This window comes from Cinclus cinclus, chromosome 14, assembly GCF_963662255.1.
Source record: "Cinclus cinclus chromosome 14, bCinCin1.1, whole genome shotgun sequence".
Taxonomy (NCBI): Eukaryota; Metazoa; Chordata; class Aves; order Passeriformes; family Cinclidae; genus Cinclus; species Cinclus cinclus.
This window is the reverse complement of record NC_085059.1, coordinates 14,072,854-14,090,470: the sequence shown is the minus strand read 5'-3', so window position 1 is coordinate 14,090,470 and position 17,617 is coordinate 14,072,854. Positions and strand designations below refer to the sequence as shown.

The following is a 17,617-nucleotide window of genomic DNA, read 5'->3' as shown; positions in this document are numbered from 1 at the left end:
ATCATGGGCTTGTGGCCTTTCCCCATGCTCAGGGATTCTCAAGTATAATCTAATTTGTTTGACAGGAGCTAGAGCTGATGCAAAATACATGTTGTGTAAATAGAGAGATATTGTTCCTGGTAATTGCAGCCTTCCTGGAATTAATGGTCCTGGAGGCAATGCTTCCTAGGACTGTTACAAAGAGCTGTAGAAAGACTGGGCATTTTTAGAATACCAGCTTGTTGCTACATAAAGTTTGACCAAATGCCATTTAAATCAAAAGGAGCCTTTAAGTGCTTTGGAATGGACTTGTAATGGAAATAATTTTCCGCTGCGGTTAAAGCACAGATTTCTAATAGCAGCTGATGAGGAAAATCAAATTATTAGTTTTTTTTATTTGCGTGTATTAGCATTGTATCAACTGTTTCTTGCCTTTGCTTTTAAATTAACCTAGCTGAAAGCTCAACAGCCTGCTGTGAGCTTAGCAAAAACTGTGTATAAACCACAAGGCTTTATCTGCCTGTGCCTCACACACCTGCAGTGGCTTTGTCCCTCAGGATCAGCAAATCCCTGCTCTGCAGGGAGGGTGGTCATGCACGGTGAGAGCAGAGGAGCCAGCAGGGACACTGCCACATCTCATGTGACAGCACAATGTGACATTTGCAAGTCAGCTGTGCTTTGCTGAATGTTCTTTTATTTTTTCCTGGATGGTGAGTATGTGGGAGAGAGAATGGTTTATACTAGAGGTGCTGGATTGCTCTCTAAAACTCTCTGCATCTCAAGTGTCCAGGCTCCAAAGCAATTACACAAAAAATACCAAATTTGCTCCAGATGTTCTTCCCATTCCCCCTCAGATCATGGCACAGAAGCATCAAAAACTGTATAGAATAAACTGTGACTTTGGCTCACAAATGCCCTTCATGGTTGTCTAGCATTGCCAGCCTCCCACCAGGCCCTGTTGAGCTGGGGCTATGTAAATGCAGTGGCCATCCCTGACTTGCTGAGCCTACAAGCCATGCCAGCCTCATTAGTGGGATAAGCTGGGAGCTTCAGATTGAGGTTGATTTGCACAAAGAACAAAGGAACCTGCACATGGTCCTTGCTCACAGAGCCAGCTGTGGAAAACAGTAAAAATACAACTGCTTTTTAGGGGAAGCAAATACAAGCACAGGCCTGATCATGCCCACATTTGAATCCAGAAACATCCAGGTCCTACTTCAGACCCCAGCCTGTTTCAGTCCCAGCTCTCTCCAAAACATCACTACAGCTGTTCCTTCAGGCACTACAAGGTGACATAAAGCACAGCTAGGTGACTGAGCTGCTCAGTCAATGTTCAGCTTTCCTTCAGGTGTGCTGCAGTGTGAGGCATCCCCAGCCTCGAGGGATGGAGACATCCCTGCCTCAGATGCTGAATTCTGTGTTCACCCTCCATACTGCCTCTCCTCAAGCCTGGTTTGCTGGAGCAAGGGCACACAGGCAGAAAACAACACAGCCTCCTTGCTGTGCAGGGTCAGCTCCTGGAATTGATTGCTGCAGGATGTCAACAAGATAAAATTCAGCAGGATTCAAGAGAGGATTAGACAGTCCTGTGATCAGGAACATTTGTGCAATGCTAACTGGGTCAAAGAAATACAAGAGAAATTAAGTGTTGTGCTTCCCTGAAGGGCTGAGCTGGTACCAGCTGGGTTTAGAACAGATTCCTCCCCACCTCCCTTTCCCAGTCTTTTTATAGCAACAAGCAAATAGCAGGATCTATTGCAAAGTGTCTTCTCTTCCCATGGAATAATAAAGCATTGCCTGCTCTAGGAAGTCCTCGAGATCAAAGTGACAACTGATCCATGCTACAGGGCTCAGCAAAACCCTCCTCTTGTCATTTTAAATGCAGGAAAATGGAAGTTTCCTTTCTCTGCTGTCTCTAAGCTTCAGATCAACAATTTCTCAATAAGGGAATGAACCACACAATAAACTGTCTGCAGATGACCTGCTTGTGTCTCCACCCTGAAACTCTTTCCTAAGCATAACTAACCAAATTAATTATGTAATTGTACAATATTGTCAACCAGAAAAACCTGGGGAAAATAACTGGATCCAGAAGCCTACAGTAGTATAATAGGGAAGTGTCAGGGGGATAATGGGAATGATGGTTTCCACCACCAAAGAGAGCAGAAGAGATTGGGGTCTTGTAATGAGGAAAAAGAGGAGCAAAATCCTCAGGATTTTGGAATAGAGTTCACTCCCCAGCTCAGCAGTTACTGCACCAGGTGCTCCAAGGTGGGACTTGCCATGAAGGTAGAAGGTGGAGGCTGGGGCATCCAGTATAACCTTTTCCTAGGTTTTATTTTTCAGTAGAAATATGCAGACAAACATCAATAATCTCTGCACATTTTTCTGACATGCAAAAGCGCTCCTGGCACATTTGGCCAGCAGGCACAAGGCACTGCATGTGACAGCAAGGGCAGGGCAGCTGTTCTGAGCACATCAGTTCACTTCATTAAATTTCACTGTCTTCAACAACAGGATTCTGAGAGAAGTCTCACTGAAGCTAATGCTGGCAACAGAAAATTATCTGGTGATCTCAGAGGCAGCAGAAATCTTTGGATTCTGTGCCCAAAGACGAAGCCTCCTTCCTACAGTTCATTGCAAAGGATACAGGCTAGAAAGGAAAACATAGCAGCATTTAAACATGACTCCATTAAGCTTGGCAGAATTTGTGATAACATTGTATTATTCAAAATTTTCATAATATCGTAGAATGGTTTGGACCTTAAAGATCATCTTATTCCAACTCCCTTGCCATGGGCAGGGACACCTTCCACTAGATCAGGTTTCTTCAAGTCCCATCCTGCCTGACCTTGAACATTTCTAGGGATGGAGCAGCCCCAGCTTCTCTGGGAATCTTTGCCAGGGCCTCACAGGGAAGAACTTCTTCCTAATACCCAATATAACCCTGCCCTCTGTCAGTTTGAAGCCACTCATTTTCGTATTTGCTGCCAAAATTGACAAAGAAACAAACCCTCCCCAAACTGCCTCACCACATTTAGTTGCATCTAATACTAATTCCAGCAATTTAATTTCAAAAGGAAATTCAAAATGGTTTAATTATTTCCCTCTTCCCTGCTCTTTCAGAAACCCCAATGGCTAATACAGCCTGTCCCACTTTGTCAGACTCTCAGACCTGTAGGGTCTGTAAGGTCCCAATTATCAAATCAAACATTGCAATTAGCCTTTATTAAACTTCTTTCCTTTCTCATCAACAGTATGAAGCACCACATTTACATGGTAGTTTGTCACACATGTTTGGCGTTTTTTTTTAAGAGAAGTGTTTTTTATTGGACCACAATAAAAGAGTTAAGACTCATAGATTTTACTGCTCCTGGTACAAACACTCACATCCTGACCCACACGAACTCCCAAGGTCTCTCAGCTCCATTGTACTTCAACAGACAACACACATTTATTTATCTTTATGGATCAGAACCTTTGCAGATATATTTACGAATTCATTGCTCTCAGAACCTTGTACAGAGTGTTCCAGGCCATCAGTACAGCACTTTTTAAATCACTATGAAAACAAAGCACTGCACCACAGGCATTCCTTTTCCTGGGACAGGAGGGAACCAACCCACCTGACAGACTGAAGGCACATTGTTCATTCTGCTGTGGAGAGGAGCTCCAGGCAGGACAAGGCCATGGCTCTGTACCCTCCTCAGACCATTTGATCTGCCTGAATTCAGAGCAGTTTTACCCTTGCTGAAGTGCCTCAGCTCATGGGATGAGATTCTCACCTGCAGGACAAGAGGGACTAGAGCCAATCCCAGAGTCCAAGCTAGGGACTGCAGGTATGACCTGCTCTGCCACCCAGACACCCAGGACCTTCAGTTAGTTGCTGGCTTTTGGAATTATTTCTGCTTTCTGTAGAATGGGAATCATTCCTATATAGGGGAAGAAGATTCATAGGATTAGCCAAACACATAAGAAAAAAATAATTATATAGAAACAGATTTTTCAGAACAAGAAAAGAATCTCAGAGGTAAAAGGAACATGTGTTGCAGTGCCAGGTGGTTCTTTCTCTTTATTTATTTCACCAGCTCCTACAGGACATGAGTAATACATGGACAAATGTAAGGGAAAGGCTGGCTGACTCCTGAGGATGATGTAACAAGTGAAACTGCATGTTTTCACACCATCAAATTGAAAGCTGAATTAAATTGTACAGCCACACCAGAGACTTGGCACTGGACTCAGCAAAAATGCAAACTCAGTTTGGTGGAATGTGAATCCTTGTTGGGTGCCACAGGTCAGACACTGCCCTTGTGCCTGCAGGGCTCCTGGGGGTTAGGACAGGTCTCAGAGAAGACAGGCTGTTCTACATGCACATTTGGTAACTTCATTTTTCTGTACTCCCAATTATGTTTTCCCAGTGAAAGCCCAGTGGAGTCAGTGGAAAATTTCCTGTTGGCTGTTTTGGGCCAAGACCCAAATCTCTACCTTTTGTTCATCTCCTTCTTCCCTCACTGGTCTGTGGATAAATGATTCCACCTGAGGGAGAAAATGTTACAGAGGGTAATCCCAGTCCTTCCTGTAGTCTATTACCTCAACTTATGCCAGAAATACTCCTAGTTTACCACCTGCCAGCATTAGCATATCCCCCACTTACACAGGGGTACAGTCTCTCAGAGAGCAGCAAAGGCTCTAAAAATCTTCAGTTGCCTCACACACCAACTTAAAACACTGCAAAGGACATGAAAATATATGAATTTGTGAAGTCAAAAACTGAAAATCAAAAAGCAGTGGAAGGAAAAGCATGTTTGATTTGATCTTGTCTCACTGGGCAATGCACGCAGAGTTTTACTGGGTGTAGTTGTTATTATTCACTGGAAAACTGGCCAGCCATTAATCCAGTACTGCCAAGCCCACCATGTCCCCAGGTGCCACAGCTAAACAACTTTTAAATCCCTCCAGGGGTGGCCACTCCACCACTTCTCTAGGAAGCCTGTTTCAATGCTTAACAACCCTTTCCATGAAATTTTCTAGGGAAATCAAATATCCAGTCTAAACTTTTCCTGACAGACCATTTCCTCTTGTGCTGTTGCTGGTTACCTGGGAGAAGAGACCAACCCTCAGCCTGGCTAGAGTTTCCTTCCAGAGAGCTGTAGAGTGGGATGAGGTTTTCCCTGAGGCTCAGTTTTCAGAGGTATTAATCATGGCAAATATTCACTATCACCACTGGTTTCCTTTTCACAGTAACCTGTAATTCATCTTTCTGAGCCTGCAGCAGCTGTTCCATGGCTGGCAGCACATGCACCCTATGATGCACATGAGTGCACCAGGGTGGCAAGGACTTGATTCCCAGCACAATGCTGGCCATGAAGCACTCTCACAAACCACTGGAGCCTGGAATGTTTCCAGAGACCAGAAAACTGCTGAGAAAACTTAAACTAGAAAAAACAAAAGAAAAGAAAAAAAAGTGTAGCCTCATGTGTTGGATGTGTAACACACACTGGATGTGTTACTCCAATCTCTGTGGTCACTAAAACCCAGGAGGGTATGTATGCTTTTATTTTCTGTAGTGTGTGCTTTTTTATGATAAACATCTAGCATTTTAAAATAAATCAGTAGTGTCCACTGATACACTAGGAAGATTTGACCAAAACATATTGTCTTACCTTTTAAAAAGTGATGTGTGAGAACACTAGGCTTATTTTGGAACAAGAAAATATTCAAGTATACCACAGATTCCTATAAATAGCTTAATTAGATTTACTGTTTTCCATACAGAGTAAGGGAACATTTAGAGAGTAAACCATTATTGCCTTTGGGTTAGAAAGGGAGCATGAAAACCAAGAGAAGTGCTACCTTTAGTGAAGTATAGCTTCTCCCCAGAGGTCACTTCTTGTACTTGGTATAGTCTTGTCCTTTCCACTTACCTTTTTCTCTTTGGGCTCAATTCCACAGATTTTAAGGTTCCTCTGCTTCAGCAGTGCCAGTAGAAAAGACAAGTCACACTGTCAACTGCTTTGATTTGGGAGATTCTCACCCTAGAAGGCCAAAATCCAACTTTTTCTTCTATCACTGAAGAGGCAGTGGACATGGGTTATGGAGGACCAGTTACCAGAGTCAGTCCAGAGAGATTGCATAATCAAATCTATTAAAATAGATCCAGTTATTTTACTGCAAGTTAAGCAAAGACAAGATTTCTTTGACTGTGGCTGAGGATGACAGGACACAGGCTCAGCTCAGTCCTTTGCCTTTGAGGGAGAGATGCTTTTTTCTCTCTACATTCTCTGACAAGGACTCTGGTCTCTGTTAATTTTGGCAGTTTCCCTCCAAACAGCTCTTTCCTTACTTACATGTCAGGTTTGCAGATACTATTTAGGAGCTTGTAAACTCCAAACTGGAACCATGTAACAACTGTACTCATCTGAAAACATAACATTAAATAGATTAATGCAATAAGGGAAGGGCCTACTGAATTATTTTGTCACTGAGGACCAAGTAGGATCTTTTCATTCCCATTGTGACAGCTGGATTTATAAAACTGGTATTATTTGGCAAGGATGTTACCAAAGCAACTGCGGCCACTAGAAAAGGTTCATCCCTGGGCCTGAATTCCTATAAACATTCTTCAGAATAATTCTACAAGCCACCCTTTGTGCATAGCACTGGAATAGGTTCAGGATGTGTGCAGCTGAAGCCTGTGTTTCCCGCACCATCTAGTGGCAATCCTGCAAATGTGATGGGAATTAACATCTCACCAACAGACAAGACCAAAAGAAATCATAGCTAGGCCTGCAACGGACCCATCACACTGCTGGGAGCTTACCAGCTGCATCAAGAGAGCACATTTTAAACCTACAAACAAGCTGAACATTCCGAGGCCTGGGTTATTTATAGCAACACTGAACTAGATAATTTATTTCATAGCAAAGCTGCACCAAGACATTGAATGTGGGCTCTGAGGAGGGCAGTGGCACCAGGAGAGGTGCTTCAGTGCTCCACGCACACAAGTGTGCTCAGGTGTCTGATGTTTCCTGCTGCCAGTGCTGGGAACATCACACCAAACATGGTGAGGCTGCACCCTACAAACACTGAGACAGAGGCAGCCACAGAGAAAGAATGGGGTATGAAAATAGATCAATGCCAAGAGTTTGCTTTATCTCATTCCTGAAAAAGAAGTTGAAAAAGTTTTTGTTTCCCTCTCACAGTAAATTGAGTATTCAAATCCCTTCCTGCTGTCAGACCCCAAGTCTACTTTGTGTTTCTGGAGCAGTAAGAGGAAGGAAGAAGCGGGGTCTACAGGACCGAGACAAAACCTCCACTGCACAACTGACCTGGAAGGTCAGAGGATGGCCAGCTATGAAGACAAGGGGTTGAGCTCTGATAGGTGTGGACTCTCCCACAGGCTCTGGAGGCATTTCTGATCATGCCTTCACTTTGCAATCCAAATCCAACTGACTGGAGGAGATTTCTAGTGTGCAGCTCTCAAAAGCACCAGGAACCACAGCAAGGTCTTTCTGGGATTATCAAGTTCCTTATGCTTCCATTATACCCTTCACACACTCCACTCACTTTGGCTGTGACTCTTGAGGAAGAGCTTTATGAATCAAGTTAAAATATGAATTAGACTTCAAGAAGGTTTGAAACAGATACTGGATTTATTGGTCAGCTATGAGTAGGAAAATACATTGGTAAAGAAAAAGAAGACCCTGTATATAAATATAATACTAACTAGTTAAAATTTGACCAAGAAGAAAGTTCCACTGAAGAGAACAGTAAAAGCCCTTGTTTACCATCAGACCATATTCAGTTTCCCATGTATCTTATTGAAGAGCTGCCTATAGACAAATGCAACATTCTTTGAGCTTAGTGCAGATAATGTGCTGGTTTTTGTTACATGAATGGTAAACAAGAGTTAGTCCAGTGCATTACACATTATACAGAAGTACTGTGAATAAAGACTAAGATATTCTATTTTAGACACTACTTAAACATACCAAGACACTTACGTGTTACAAATTTATGCAACCAAAAGAAAAGAATAGCAGTTAACATATTAAAAAATACTGTGTCCGGCTGGATGAGAAAGGCTTTGCTACTGAAGCGGTTAACTGAGCTTTTCAAAGTTTTACAGTGTAATTAGTTTTCTTTTTCCCCCTCCCCCACAAGGGTGTTGCAATTATTTTGTCTTTCATACAGGTTTTGTGTGATTGAAAAAGCAAAGCATAAGCTAATTTCTAAGCCTGCTATTAAAAAAAACCCAAACCAAACAACCTTGAGAGATTTGCTGAAGTTCCATCAAAGATGCATACAACGTTCTTAAAATCAATTCAAATGTTAGCCAAATTTACCTTTAATTTAAAGCTGCTAAAAGAACAAAATAATTACAACACACACTAATTTATATGCTCTCCCCCCCCCAACTTGTGTTATGTTAAAAGCAGTAACTTGTGGTATTAGTCCTGCACTCTAAACAATTGTTTTAGTTAAGGGTGTAGTTCAATTTACACTTTGACACCCAGAACTCTTGGTAAATGCAAATAAAACTAGACAAGATATGGCAGAGTATACTTTAAGTGGAAAAAAGCCTGGTCTTACCTAAATAAATCCTTTCAACCCCAAGGATGTTCTGTGACTTTTGCTGTATGTGCTTTTACAACAATAACACTGAAGGTACATTATGGCAAAACCCAAAGCCACCTTGAATAAAAATATTGCAAATAACCATTTAATGTTAAAAACTATGAAGCAAACATTTTGATTTTTGTGAAGACACGGTTTATTGCCTTATTCTATGTTATAGCTGGAAATTGAGACTTTTGAGTTAGATTTGTTTGACACAAGAATGTATTTTCTTTGAAAGATTGTTTGACAAAGTTTATCTCAGCTCTGTTTTGGTGCCATCTGGTCTTTCCCTATTTTCAAAACATTTCTCCTTCCCTCCTTCAGCCCCTGAGTCACAGCTGCAGTCCAGTTAAAACCCAGTGAAGTCAAAGGAGTGTCTTCAATGGATTTAGAGGGTTTTCAATCAGGACCTTGATGGACTACTATAAAAGCTGGAGGATATGGTTATTCAAATGGACCCTTAGACCATAAGGTGACTAAGCAGGAACAGTTGTGTCTCCAAAAGCACAAGGGGCCCTATTTTCACCTGCTGTCATAAATTCAAAAAATCTTTTAAGACTAAGCAATAGAGGAGAACACATACTGGATAAAGCTCAAACCTTTAGAATCTAACAAGTGCACTCAAGCTCCAGCATCTACTAAAGTAAATTATCCCCCTCTAAAAAAATACAAAATGAGTAAGTGCTTCCCTTCCCCTTCTGTAAAGCTTTCTGGACTCCTTACACAATCCAGATATCAGAAAAGAAAAATAGTTTGCTTAGTCTGACAAGCTAAATTGGCTCATCATTACTGGAAATTGTCATGATGTACATTACCAAGACATCATTAAGGAAACATGAGTAAAACACCTTTTATTCACACTTTACAAAAAAACCCCAAAAAACAAACAGAAAAAAAATAACACTACGCATTAAATCTACTACAGCAATACTACCAGCATTTCAATGTACTGATTATAAACTGGACATGTTTGGTGTTTTTACAACTAAAACCAAAACAAGATAACCTCAAGAGATCAGGTCCCAGACAAGGATTCAAGATCAAAAATTCTCGTATTGAAATTTTAAAATCTACATTTTACATGTCCGAACTGTTTGCAGTTTTTACTTTGAGCTTAAAACAGAACGGTTTCAGCACACTTGTGTGCTGACTACTTTTCAATAAAATTTTGAATCATTATTACCAATTCACTCTCTTATATATAAAAAAATCTTAATATTTAGAAAGTTTTCTCTTAATGCTCAGTGTCCTTTTGCTTCCCTGCCCGCAGCTGAAACAAAAGCTGTTTAAGACCAAGCTCTATCTCCATTATTAATTTTTTTTTTTTACATTTATTATTCAAGTTGTATTAGCTTAAGGAGATGATGATTTCTCCCTTTTAGGATACAAATAGACAAGTTAAATTTTTAAGCTGTTATATACTTGGCTTCATGACACAAATGGCACTGAGGGTACACTGTAACTTCGGTCTTGCTTGACACTTTAAAATAAGACTTGGTCACTTTAAAATATGATCTGAAGAATTGTCTTTGGGACCTGTATTGAAGATGCATTTATTTTACACTGCTTCATTAATAGAAAATGTAGGGCTAGGTTTTTATCTTCAAGGACTTATACTTTCAGAAACTGAGGAACACACAAACCAAAGAGAATCCACATGATAGTAACTCTTAGTGGGAAAAACGGCACTGTGCAATGACACTGAAAGAAGCAGTGCATGGGCATTAGAAGCTAGAAACTGTGTACCCATAACCTGAACATGTTCCAAAGTGTGATATTCAATGCTTCACAAAGGAAAAAAAGATGCCACAGCTTATACAAAAGTATCTTCATAAAATTTTCACAAGTGTTAACATTATTTAAAAAAATAAAAGAGGGTGCACAGGATCTCTCTGCATGCACAGGCAGTGCTAGTTGAGAACAAATTTAAGCAGGCACAGTGGAGATAGGGCAAATATTTAAAACAGAAATGAAGAAGCTGTACACAAGTATCCCTAGATTTTACTTCAAAAGTTAGAGATGAGAAAAATGTCTGAGTGCGTACACATCAGCAATAAATTTCAATCCATACAGGTCTACTTATATTCACTGCTCAGCTTATCTGTTCTGTGAGAACTCTATGCCTCTTTTTTGTTTTTATCAGAAATAGAATGTATTTTATTATCTCTGTAAGATTTTAAGATTTTATAGGTTTGGATTTTGAAAGCAATGTTCTCAATGGAACATAAAAAGTAGTATAAAAGGGCTAACGAAACCCTAACAGTGCAAATCATTAGCAGAGAAAACCTGTGACAACCTCTTTTACATGCTGGCCTTTATAACACATGAAAACAGATAAAAATTTAGCCTTAGTTTACAATACAATCATTTTCCAAATCTGATTTTTCTTTTTTTTTAAAGTACAAAATCTCATAAATCAGGTTTTCTGTTGTTCATATACAATCAATAAAGGCTAAATTCAAATTCTATATTTTACAAACAAGTCTGAAAAAGGAGGGAGTGAAGTACGGAGAATGTTCTGTGGATGTTCCTACTGGCCACAAAAAAGTAGTGCTACAGATAACTGTGCAAAGAGAATACACTGTATAACAATTCCCTATTTCAAGGCATGAAAATGTCACGTTGGAGAAAAGAAACAGGAAGGTTAATTGTAATGTATTAAAGAAAGGTGCAAATGCACCAATCGCTGTGGAACAGTATACAAAGTATATTGGGCTCAGAATTGTGTCTGTTGATAGCACCTGGCTTTTACTATGTCTTTAGCAAATAATTAAGATTTAAGATTAAGATTATTAAGAAAAAAATCCCTGTTGGCCATACCTCACTCCTCTATATTCAGATTTTACAATTGTACAAGTTAGTTGAGGTTGCCCTCTAAAAATGTATTTGACTACCTCCTGCCAGGGAGATGGATTCCATTTACAGGAGGCAGGAAAGGCAGCAAAAGCTCCAGTTGTGCAAAAAGTGAGAAGTGGTCAGAAGGGATGAGTGGATGTGGACAACCACTTATATTGTTCTCTATTAACCAGTGATGATCCAAAGGTCCAAGAATGCCAAGTATGTTTAGCTGAGGTTTAGAGTAGAAGATGTAATCAATAATACCCTAAAACAAGAGGGGGGAAAAAAAGAGTATTATTAGTATTTATTCTTGTCTCAAGTTATTATTCCAAACAAGACATGAGCTCGGTGTTACAAGTAATGAAATATCCCATTCCTTCTCTACAGCACATCACAATTTACATGATTTCTTCTTCCTATATCCAGTGGATGCTCAATATAGATTAGGAAAACAAAAGAAAAGACCACCCTTTATCACTTCTGCTATGCTTTTGTGGTTTCAATTTCCAACCTCCTACAGAGCTTCAAATCACATTCTGCTGATTTTGAAGAGGAAAAAACAATCTTTGTTTTCCCTGGGCAACAGAGAACTGAGACTTTTCCAGAAGCAACATGGATTCTTTCACTATTATTGCACTTGACAACTTCGGTGCCCCTGTCATTTAGCCTGGAGTATCAAAACACAAACTCTTACTGTTTACATGTAAGGTTAAGAGCACCCCAACTCCTGTAAAGCTATTTCAAGTTATTAAAAAGAATAAGATCGTTTCTAGGAGACTGAAGTGTTTGGCATCCTAATTTGCTGTTTTAAGTATGAACTTGGTGAATTTAGCTACACAGATTAACCTACATAAAAACTTCATATAGTAAATCACACTAGTTACACTTGAAAATGGAAAACTTTTCCAAAATATAAGCAAGTCCTTACCTTGAAATCAAATGTGTAATTTGTATAAGGCATTAGACCATTCTCATAGGCACTCTTCAACTTGAAACCATGTGTAATTCTTCCATTTGTTGTCCCATTTTTTCCATTACAGCTGAAGTTAGTAAGACTTTCATTGTATCTCAGTTCCTTAAAATCTTTGTGGTTTGTTTCCACTCCACCAGTGCTCAAGTACTCAACAACACCTGAGGAGACACATTACAAACAAGAAGGTATTAACAAACATTCAGCAAATAAGTATGTGTAGGTACTTGAAGTCCAACATGCAACTTTAAGCTTTATATAACCAAAACTTTACTTAACAATACACAGTACAATCAACAGTAGCTCTTTTAAAATACTGCAGGGCAGTGTGCATCAAGAGCAAATGTCACCTAGAACAAAGAGACATACTTTGATTAGAAAAAATGAGAAGGTTAATAAGGCACAGATTGGGAAGGGAGAGATGAAAACAATCAGAAGCAAAATTCCATCAGTGCAGTTATTGGCTGCCTCTTCTTGCTTTTACGCTCAGGTCCTGCCATTCAATGTTCTTCAGCTAAAGTGTTGCAAAAAAGCCAACTTCTGGAACACTTCTACAAATGAAGTTAACTTTAAAGAGGCTGCAAAGCCAAATTGATTAGATTTGTGTCATAGAAACTATGATTGTGCTTCAGTTTCAGAAGAGCTATGTTGAAGTTCTGGAAGGTAAAAGAAGCAGTTAAGTCGTTCTGAAGACACAACCAGACACGTGAACTGGTCATTGCAATCAGTACTAGTGATACTGGCCTTCCTGGGATCAAAAAGAATCCTATTTCCATTACTGCTGAGCAATAACTGCTCCTTACAACCCTAAGAGATGTTAAGAGTAGCTAAGATGAAGACAGAAGGAAGGGGACAAGGAATGGAGATGATTACATTGAACAACCTGCAGTAAGAAGGAAGGACGGCTCTTGAGTACAGCAATTCAGCTGGGTGGGTACCTGAGCAAGCAAGGTGGCAGTCACTGAATGTGCTCTTCTCCTGCATTTATAAAGTTGCTACCAAGTCAAGAAATAAAGTTCCATGTTAATAAAGAGTTCTGGAAAGTCCCCTTCTGAAGGGGATGCATTGAATTTTAGAAGTTCTAAAACATGACAGAAAATTATTGTTTGGTAGCAAAATTAAAGGTAAAAATTATCTTTTCAGACTTAAAATTAAGAAAACTAAATTATCAGCAACGCACTCATGTTTTCAGTTATTTTTGGATGACATTTTAAAATACAGGAACAAAGAAGGAACAAAATCACATGGGAAATGCTTCTGAAAGACCAGACACAGTTGTAGTTGTACTACAGCACAGGCAATAAGGTCACTCACAGATGAAACAGCTTTCTCTTGTCCTCCTCTTCTCTCAGCACCTCTAGAGCTTATATTATCAAACAATGCATTCTTGAAATTAAAAAACTTAAAACTGTTACACACTTAAAACAGTCTAAAGAATAAGAAATGGAACTCTTACCAGAGTCTGGTAGAGAATTGAGATCTGCACACAGTACAAGTGGAATGGTTCCAAGTTCTCCCGAAACACCAGGTTTGAGACTACGAGAAGCTTTATCAATAATGTTCTTTACCTCAGAGAGGAACATCATAGTCTGAACCAGCTTCACATCAGAATAATCTGGGTCCCAATGCATATGTGCATTAGCTACAAGAACTAGCTGCTTTTCCATCCCAAGATGTGGCTTTCCAGCTAAAATTTAAAATCAGTTATTTATTTAAAATCAGTCAGCGACAAAAAATACTATTACAGAAATTTAAACAAAATGTTTACGGGGACAAAAAAATAACATACCAGTATGACTTCAAGAGGGTTTATACCATTTGAATGAAGAGGGTCAGATAACTCCTCTTACATTTAACAAGTGTTTTAGTTGATACAAAGCATTTGGAATGGTATTTCACATTCAAGACCACTAACAGACTATCTTGTTACATGTAATGCTTTTGTATTCACTGAAAATTAACATAAGTAATGGATAATCCTAATTACAGGCAAATAATGTTTTTCTAAAATATTACAGCAGCTTTCCTCAGGCTATGATAGCAAACAGGTTCTGTTCATAACTTATTGGGCAGCAAGCTCTGAATTCTAAGTTATCCACATTCTAAGTTACCTCTCTTGCTAGAAGTGTTTCTTAAAAGGTTTGTTTGCTACCATCTGAATTAATAAAATAGCATTTGGATAAATATAACACAGGTTGAGTAGGTTCCCACTGTGATACTTACAAAGCCAATTTACATTTCCTAAATTAAGAATGACAGGGCAGAACAAACAGGTTGTATAAGCATAACAGTAAAGAAAGTAAGTTAAAATGGTGGAGATATACGACCCAGAAACACACAACTACCACCACCTGGTTCTTTAACAGCTGTACATAATTTTAAGAAAAAAAAACCCCAAAACCAAACAAAAAAATCACTCATACTCAACTTTTTGTATCTTTTTTCCTTAAAAATAAAAATAAAAAAAACCCCTCCTCATTTAAGCAATACAACTTTTCCCCAAAATCCTCTTTGGAAATAAAATTGTCTGAACATACAATCAGCAAAGCCAAATTCACTTGCAGAATCTAGTCTCTCTTCTTTATTATAAGAGTATTTTTTTTTCATTTACAAAATACCATCTATTAAAAAATAAGTTAAATGGGACTTACATGACATTTCTATCAATTCCTTTCGCAGTTCTAAAAGAACAGCAACTCCAATGTTATCTTTTGTCATAACTCTGTTCAGCATAGCCTCTGAACCTTCTGAGTTTGCCATTGCTAGTTGATTGAACTCAACAGTATGCTTTTGAACCAAAGTAAATCTGAAAGAAAAATATCATATGCAATTTTTTGCAGCAGCCAGATACAGTTGGAAATACTATCAGTAATTCTCCTTTTACTTAAAGCTCAAACATATTTATGATGTGAAAAATCTCAGCCAGTCACATTAATTTCATAAAATCCTAAACTGAAGTCAAGTGATACAGTTTTCCTACCAATTTTCATGTAGTTTATAGTACCTTAGTTACAATTAAAAGATTTTGTTGAGAAAGGTATTTTAGAAAAGTTATGCTTATTTCTAACTTGGCATCTGTTCCTAGTTCAAATATGCAGATTTAATGGAGACAGACTAAATAATTTTCCAAGCCACTAAGTAGGAAAGCTGGCATCCACATTTACTTGTGGATACACAAGAATGGAATCAGGAAGGGACATTATTACCATCACATCCAATAGTGTACAAATGCAATATGACACAACTAGTAAGTGCTGCAGCTCTTAAATGATTTGTTTTTGGGTTTTTTATTTACAGAAGTGTGCAGTGATATTTTGTCATTTACTTCACCAAAGGCTAATGCATCAAAAAGTCAGTATGATATGAGGCCTTATTTCAGCAGTTTGGGGGACAATAAACTCCTTTACTCAAAGAAACAAAAGGCAAGAAAATCTGCTTCATTTTTCATTATTTCCTTAAATTTTTATTATTACCACCAAATGGTTGGGACACCCACACTCAACAAGTGAAGCATAATTTAGTGAACTCCCAACCAGCACTGATCAATCAGAATGAAATCTCATTCAACTCTGTATTTCAAGGTTAATTTTTTTATTGCTAGCTCCACACAGAATGATCTCTCATATAAACCAGTCTTTCCATGGGTAGAACTGCTCTGTATGAAACCCTGCATGGCTACAAAAGGCCAGTTTAAAGCCCAACTGTTTGAACTATAGACCAACCTAAGAAATTATGTAAAAGACAGCAAGAGACAACAGAAGGCTTAGCAAACCACATCACTTACTTTTCTGTTTTGAAAAATATTGCACAACCATCAACATGTTTTCTTTCCTGTTCTGACATTGTCCTAGCTCTAGATTTTGGACTGAAGAATCCATTATAGCCACGTTCTTTCAATTCTACCAGGAAAAAACTGTAGTACTGCTCTGTTTCAACCTCCTGTAAAGTTAAGGCAGCACAGCATGAACATACTATTAGCAAAATATAGAAGACATATTATTTAGACTCTTCAGAAGTGCAAATCACTTTCAAATGAGATTTAAGGGGGAAAAAATCTAAGAATTAAGTACATCAGAGAATGCAAATTCAAGAGCAACATCCCTATTTTAAGAAAATATAAATGAATTTCTGTAATCCCTGGAGTTATGATTATCTCAAGCCTCTTATTTGAAAATGTGTCAATTACAACCCCACATACACACACAGGCACAAAGACACCCCCACAAACATTGCTTTGATCAGGGGCTGCTGGTTCCCATTCCAACTGTGGGGGCTGAGAGCCTTCTTTTGATGTCAAGCAACAAATAATGTTCTAAACATCACTTCTTTTTCTTTTGTTTGCAGAAGGTTTTGAAAACAGACCGTTTACTATAAATACACTCAATGTGAAGAAACCAGCACATGGGAATAGAAAAGGAAAAGAAATAATGGTGTGGGTTTTTTTACCTGCAGACTTATGATGTCAGCATTGCAGCTCAGTATTTCCTGCATAATGGCTTTTTTTCTGTATTCCCAGTTCAAGGCCCAGGATGGACAATAGCCATACAGCTGCCGGGTGGCATATTTGTCACAGAGGACGTTGTAACACATGACAGAGAACAAGGCTGCAGAACAATAATTTTACTTACATACTGAGAGATTAAAGAAAAAAATACAGTTATGGTCTTGACTTTTGTCTTCTGGGAATTTATCAATTCACGCTTCATTTGTTTCAATCAAAACACAGCATGTGTATCTGTGCTAAAAAAATTGTTAAGTTCTTCCAGGGAGACAAATTACATGTTTGGACTTATGGCAGCTGTCGTCTAGCATTTAATTAGGAAACAAACACCCCCTTTTATACAGTTAACACAGCAAAGAGCACAAAAATGTGTTTTATGATAAGTGGTGCTGTACTGTGAAAAACCAAAAATAAACTAAGTGTATTTGAACACTTGTATTTGCCAGCTACACAAAGGTCTGCAAGTGTGCACTTAGATTCTTTAAAATCTACCTTAATTATTGCTACCACAAACTGTAACAGATCCATAGGAAGGGTGAGGATCCTTTCACACAAAGAAAAAGTGTAGGCAAATTAACTCCTCAAATATTTCTACCTCAAAAAGCCATTCAGGCATAGGACAAGAAATATCTCCTCTCTGCATTAATCTGAAACAGAAGTATGGATTTGGGGGATTGTTTTGTTGGATTTTTAGGTTTATTTTTAAA

General features: G+C 38.7%; 1 protein-coding gene across 3 annotated transcripts in view; it reads right to left on the bottom strand.

The window, feature by feature from the left end:
• Positions 1 to 7,611: 7,611 nt before the first annotated feature.
• CNOT6 (CCR4-NOT transcription complex subunit 6) overlaps positions 7,612 to 17,617 on the bottom strand; it is a 32,603-nt gene continuing 22,597 nt past the window's right edge. For all 3 annotated transcript variants that reach the window (XM_062502019.1, XM_062502020.1, XM_062502021.1), the window contains exons 7-12: positions 16,856 to 17,013; positions 16,194 to 16,348; positions 15,061 to 15,215; positions 13,866 to 14,096; positions 12,368 to 12,570; positions 7,612 to 11,704 (exon numbers count right to left, since the gene is read on the bottom strand). In XM_062502019.1, the coding sequence (XP_062358003.1) occupies positions 11,492 to 11,704; positions 12,368 to 12,570; positions 13,866 to 14,096; positions 15,061 to 15,215; positions 16,194 to 16,348; positions 16,856 to 17,013 (1,115 nt within the window). In that variant the 3' untranslated portion in view covers positions 7,612 to 11,491. The remainder of the gene's footprint in view (positions 11,705 to 12,367; positions 12,571 to 13,865; positions 14,097 to 15,060; positions 15,216 to 16,193; positions 16,349 to 16,855; positions 17,014 to 17,617) is intronic.